This window comes from Silurus aristotelis, assembly GCF_946808225.1.
Source record: "Silurus aristotelis genome assembly, chromosome: 6".
NCBI lineage: Eukaryota > Metazoa > Chordata > Actinopteri > Siluriformes > Siluridae > Silurus > Silurus aristotelis.
This window is the reverse complement of record NC_139579.1, coordinates 27572237-27578850: the sequence shown is the minus strand read 5'-3', so window position 1 is coordinate 27578850 and position 6614 is coordinate 27572237. Positions and strand designations below refer to the sequence as shown.

General features: G+C 42.2%; 1 protein-coding gene across 1 annotated transcript in view; it reads left to right on the top strand.

Moving 5' to 3' along the window:
- Nucleotides 1–5470: 5470 nt before the first annotated feature.
- Nucleotides 5471–6614, top strand: part of alk (ALK receptor tyrosine kinase) — a 479320-nt gene continuing 478176 nt past the window's right edge. Inside the window, exon 1 of the mRNA XM_083544512.1 lies at nt 5471–6614. This exon is cut by the window's right edge and continues 247 nt beyond it. Within this exon, the coding sequence (XP_083400638.1) occupies nt 6183–6614 (432 nt within the window). The 5' untranslated portion in view covers nt 5471–6182.

The window sequence follows — 6614 nt, the reverse complement described above, 5'->3', positions numbered from 1 at the left end:
GTGTGTGTGTGTGTATATACAAGAATGTGAAATATTGGGCACAATGTACAGTAAGGATATAAAGATATAAAGATACTGTACATATAGATAAAAATAGTGCAGATGTAATGAGGAGTAAAAAAGATATACTATGTGATATGTATATTGTATGTATAATTGTACAGGAGAACTATACTGTAAGTAATATAACTATAGCTGCAGGCACTCATCACACACTGCTCTGAACCACATTACCTAAGATTCTAGCATGGCTCACCAGGTGTCTCTCATGGTACCAAATAGACATGCATCATTAATGATGGGCAACAAATATTTTGCTACCTAAAATTTGTCAAGATTTTTTATGGATTTTGGTCAGGTAAGCTCCAAAATAATCCTGTTATGTGCCAAAAAAATTCCTATTCTGTGTCTTTAATTATTAAATACAATGTTGCCAAGTAAAAAAAAAAAAGATGTTTTTATGACTGGGTACAGTATGTGGATGTCATTAGGGAATACAACTTGGATACTAAAAGTACTACTATTTTATTTGTAAATATAATAGCTTTTATAAAAAAAAAAAAAAAAAAAAAAGCTTTTTATATAAAAGAGGACAGCCCATGCTGTAAGCACACAGTCCCAGGACAACACAAAACCCTATTGCCTTTGCTACATATGAAACGTTGGCTGACGAATGTTTTATTTTTTCAAAGCAATGATCAAGAAACGTGTGGGACAGATGTTTTCTAAGATAAAAGCTGACAGGCTGTTTGAAGAACCTGAAGTGGAGCCATAGTGAACTGCATTGAAGGCATGGATGTTACTGAATATTTTCTTCAGGACTCCAGCGCACCGAACTACATCCAGCTGGTTGACAAAACGCTTCAAGCTTAAAAAAACCATGGGGAGCAACATGTCACTAAAGATTCATTTTCTTTCATTCACATTTAGATGACATCTGTGCAAATCCTAGTGCAGTCAGTGATGAACATGGTGAAAGGTCTCAAGACAGCGTGCTGATGGAAATGCATCGGGTGCGACTGGAATCCAAAAAAAATAAAATGTTAAGCAGATTATTGTACAAGAGAAAATAAGCAATAACACTTTTCAAAACCAATTCAATTTGTTAGCACTAGGGATGGTAAGAGTCACAGTTTTGCATTGGTGCATTGGCATAATTCACCATTTTTAACATATTCGAGTAAAAACTGATTTACTCATATATAATTATTATTAGATGAGCTAGTAATCTTCTTCTTCTTTCGGCTGCTCCCATTAGGGGTCGCCACAGCGGATCATCCGTCTCCATACCACCCTGTCCTCTACATCTGCCTCTTTCACACCAACTACCCGCATGTCTTCCCTCACCACATCCATAAACCTCCTATTAGATGAGCTAGTAATAATTGTATTATTTAGAAAGTGACCTGTAATATGTGACCAATATTTTATATGTAGATCAATTTCTCCTCCCTAAACAGTTTCAAAAAGCACAGAGACGGAGGTTTGTCCTGAGAGTCACATAGAGTAAAGATTAACATGGCAGAGGTAGAGCTGCATCTTCCTGGATGCATCTTCCTTTTTTCTTTTTTGCACTACAAAGGTATCAGTGCATCATAATGGGGCGAATCGTATCGTATCGTATCGGTATCTGCTTCATATGTATATTTACTGTATTGTATCAGTGGCTGTGAATCGAGATGGAAATTGATTTGCCTTAGTTATAATTACTATAATTTATTCATTTTTTGGTTTTCTTTTAAATCCCTGTGTGATACAGACAAAACATCTAGTGCATCTAGTTTTATCTCAGTTGTTTTGTCTAATGTAATGGAAAAACCGTCTTTGTTTCCAAACAGCTAAATACTAAGAGTTGAAATCATCTCTAGGAGCCTAAAACCTAGTAGTAAGCCATTGGACACACACACAAAAAAAAAACCAGACCAATTTTCAGTCAAATCCCTGGTGGTTTATTCTACTGAGACCTGATACAATTGAGCACTTTAAGGATAAAGGACTGTTCTCATGAAAAACCACTGGCAGTATAATGGGGTTGGAATTTGAACCCTTTTATTTATTAATACTGAGCAAACTATACTGAACTACAAACCAACCCAGAAACTCTCAACCTGCTCTCTTAAAGCGCTGTATATATCGTTTGCTTTCTCTCAGCTCTAAGATTTCCTCCTCAATCTTGAGTTCGGGTGAATTTTTTTGAGAGTCTCTGATACTTCCAGTGTCGTTGAGAACACATTGAGAACATGCTGATAATGTAGACTGGCTTTACAAAATTGCTTGATAGTGTGGATATTGTTGTGATTGTGTTCATGTATTACCAACCAGGAAGAATTAGTCAGTGATAAAAGAATAAATGAATGAAAAGTAAAACTCTTTCTTTCTACCGTGTATATCATACACATATAACACATCATGCAGTTATTGCTTACACTAAAATACTTTGAAACGTGGATATGGATTATACTGTACATGATGCATGATATAAGTAATCTCCTTAGAAGAATCAACTAAAAGAAGAGAAGCCGAATGCAACAAGAGTAGACCAATTTTACAGGAAAACCGCAGGCATGGCAACAAGTGCACGTGTGTGTGTGTGTGTGTGTGTGTGTGTGTGTGTGTGTGTGTGTGTGTGTGTCTGTGAGTGTGCGTGTGTGTGTGTGTGTGTGTGTGTGCGCACCCCACGTAATAGAGGCTGTTCATAAACACCTGAACATTTAGAGAGAGAAAGATCGAGGGTGAGAGGGAGTGGGAGATGCCTGAAGCAGACTTTTAAAGTGTCCTGCAGGATTATGGAGAGCCTCTGTAAGTCCTTAAAACCAGTCGGAAAGCAAAAGCTGAATATCAAGCAGCTTTCTCCAAAGAGAATATATTTATATAGATATACTATATATATATAATCCTCTTTTGAAGGGATAGGATCATGTGAAAAAGTGTGTTTGTAGTAGTCTTTATATACTGTGATGAATGCTAATTAAAGGTTGACAGGCATAACTAGGATATCGACTTGCCAGGCTGACTTTGTTTTTTCTGCACACAAACACACAGCCATGGCTCCTCGGAATGTATTTCTTTTCAATATCTAGGGTTGAACCGACAACAAATGAGCATCATTATTCCTTTAAAGCTACGTTCCACTGACAGTGCTATCTGATCATGAAAGATGGGGTGCTGCTGAGCATTACTGCTTTCATCTGAGCAGTAAACTAGCCTACTCCATGATAGGCCTGTCTTCATTCATTAACTTTGGAATTAGCCGGCTGTCTCTATGAAAGCATTAAAAAGGGAGAATACAATCTCTAATTAGTCCCTTTATGGCCACAAGTCCCCACGCATTGGAAGGGTTAATGATCACATCAGACGCTGCAGATCGGACTAACAGGTATATTAGATTGCCATCTTGTGGCCAAGATTGAGGTAAATAATTGCTCTTTCAGCTTGCATGGCACTGTGGTTGGGAGTTTGTGGTTGATAAGCGTGGCTCGTGTTCTCTAAACGAATCTCACCAACTGAGAAAGTCTTAGATCTAAGTTTCTCAGAGATACTTGTGAGATACAGGTGCAGAAGTGTTGCTCAAATGAGCCGAAGGATAATCCTTCTGTTCTCATGTGCTGGAAGACGAGATGTTCATCGATCATTTGGAAATAATGACTTATGAAATTAAGTTTGCAGAGAAACCATGCTTGAGTGTTTTCATTTTCAGGGCAATGAAACACTGGAAAAAAGAGAGGGGGATGAAGTAAAGGATAAAGTTAGTGATGGAGAAATAGAGCAAAGTTTCAGTGCATGTGTTTCTTGTTGAAGAATGTTTTAGCCTGTGCTTGTTCTCCCTTTTTTTTTTTTTTCCCATGATTACACAGACAAACACACACACACACACACACACACACACACACACACACACACACACACACACACACACACACACACACACACACACACACACACATATATTTACTGTTTTTGTGGTAAAAAGTATACTGATCTGCCATAGTCATAGTCAGTTTGGACTTTTTCAAAGTAAACTGTGACTACTAGATGACAGGTTCAGAGCATCTCCAAGGCACCAGGTCATGTGGGGTGCTCCTAGTATGCAGTGATCCAAGGATCCAAGCAAAAGTGTTCTGAAGAACGACAACTAGTGACAGGGTTATGTGCTCTCATTGCTCATTGATGCACGTTAGGAGTGAAGCCCAGCTGGTCTGATACACAGGCGAGCTCCTGTAGGACAATCTGCTAAAAGAGTTCATGCTGCTTCTGACAGTAAGGTGTTATAACAAACAGTGCATAGAGCTGAGTGCCTATGCTGCAGACCACCGAAAGCACCTACAGTGGGCATGTGAGGATTGAAACTGGATCATGGAACACTGGACGAAAGGGAGTCTGGTCTGATGAATCGTATTTTCTTTAACATCATGTGGATGGACTGCTGTGTGTGTGTGTGTGTGTGTGTGTGTGTGTGTGTGTGTGTGTGTGTGTGTGTGTGTGTATTAAGCACAGTAGCATTCTTCTTAGCCACTTTGTTTGACACATCTACCTTGTCGGTCGCATTTCTTCATACACAATGTGTGCGCGCGCGCGCGTGTGTGTGTGTGTGTGTGTGTGTGTGTGTGTGTGTGTGTGTGTGTGTGTGTGTGTGTGTGTGTGTGTGTTTGCCGAATAACTTCTGCAGGTTGTGTATTTTGCAGTTTCATTTAAAAAAAAATAATAAAATGAATCCTCAGCAATGCTGCTGAACCCGATACACTCTTATCAGCAGGACAAATACTTCTCATGGCACTTTTCAATGTGAGTGTTGTGCTAAGAATGGTCAATCACCCTAATAACATTTTCTCAGTGGTGGTCCTGTGGTGGTCCTTCAACCCTAAACACTGATGGACGGAGCATATTTTGTAAAGCAAGAGCGGCACAGTGGCCACCTCATGGCTCGAGGGTCCATGGTTCGATTCCGAAGCTCAGGTTCTCCCTCTGTGTAAATGTTCTTCTTGAGTTTCCACCAGAGTTTCATCATGCTTTGGATTTGTTCCTGTAAATGATGGACATGATTGACTGGTTTTGCAGAGAATCCTTTCACCTGCCGCTCGTTATTCCTACAGCAACACTGACCATGATGAAGCTGTTATTCAAGACCAATCAATGAGTGTACAAGGTGGGCTTTGAATATAGTCCACCTGGAACCCAAAAACATCCCTTTTAATTGTATGGCAAACTCACAATATGCAATTTATTTGGTCCAACATTTAAGAATTGTGCTGAAGTAAACCATGTTCACCTGCTAAATTAATTATTTGGCGCATTTAATGATTCTTAATGAAGCAACAAATTGAGGGGGGTTTTTACACTTTTGTTTCCCACCCAAAAGTAAATTGAGGAAGTGAAACATCTGAATCGTTTCCGAAGGGAAATAAAGCTGGTGATGTAAAGTTCGGTCCTCCTGATTCGGCTTGTGACGTCACGACGAGGGAGAACGCACGTCGCGGACGCGAGAGCCGTCGCGCGCGCCGAGGCGGTGTGGCACGCGCGCACGTGCCGAGTGAGCCGCGTTCTTTCATCATGATTAGGATTAGGATTTATACTACGTTCTATTGTTGGTACTCAAAGCGCTCGAGCAGGAGAACCCGGTCGGAACAAATGCATCTGTTGATTTGATGCTGAAAAAAAAATTATAATAAAAAAGCAAAGAGAAGAAAAGAGATAAAGGCAGGGGGAAAAAAAACAAAAACAAGAACACTAGTTGTTCGATCGGGTTGGTTTTCTGCGCTCACAGTTTGGGACCTGAGCGGACGACATCTGGTGGTCGTGCACCGGCTTCGCGAAACGCAAAAGACGACGCCGTTGCGCGTGCAGGAGCGTTTCTCCTCGACGGTGTTGCGTGCGCATAGCATACAAGGGAGCTTTTGAGCGAGCTCGGGAGGAAGAAGCTCTTTCGGCATACCGAGCAGCAACGTCGGAGTTGAAACACTGGGGGCCAGTTAAGGTTTTGCACAGGAGACTTTTTTCTTCCTCTCTCTCTCTCTGACGAGGAGGATGCGGTGAGAGATTTTTAAGCAGGGCTCGCGCGTGATGCAAGCGGTGCAAGCGCACGAGAAGCGATCCGGAGCGTGCACGAGCATTTCTGGTCCAATGGCAAAGGAGTGAAGACGAGGAGGGGAAAAAAACAACTCGAAGTAACTAACGGACCGAGGTACATGCGATCCTCCTTCAGCATGATGCCGAGGATGCTGTGCGTTTTGCTCTACTCTGCGGCATGCGTGACCGGGTTGCAGGGCGCGAGCGCACCTCCTGTCCCCTTCGACAGCGTGCCTGACGCGAGCGGAGGAAGACGGGACTCCAATCAGACGTTCAACTCCAGGATCAAGAGGAAGACGCTGTCGGTGGATTTCGCGGTGCCGTCCCTGCTGCGACACTACATGGCCACGTTCATTAAACGCCCGCTGAACGGGAACTGCTCGACGCACGCCGGGTGTTACACCGTGCGCGCCAACCTGCGGATGCGCTGCGCGCCTTTGCAGAAGACAATTGCGAGTTTGCTCGGCGCGAAGTTGGCGGACAACGTCCATGGGGAGGGGGTGCTGAGCTTGGTTTTGAGCTCAGCGAGCCGCAAGTACAACCAGGTCGTG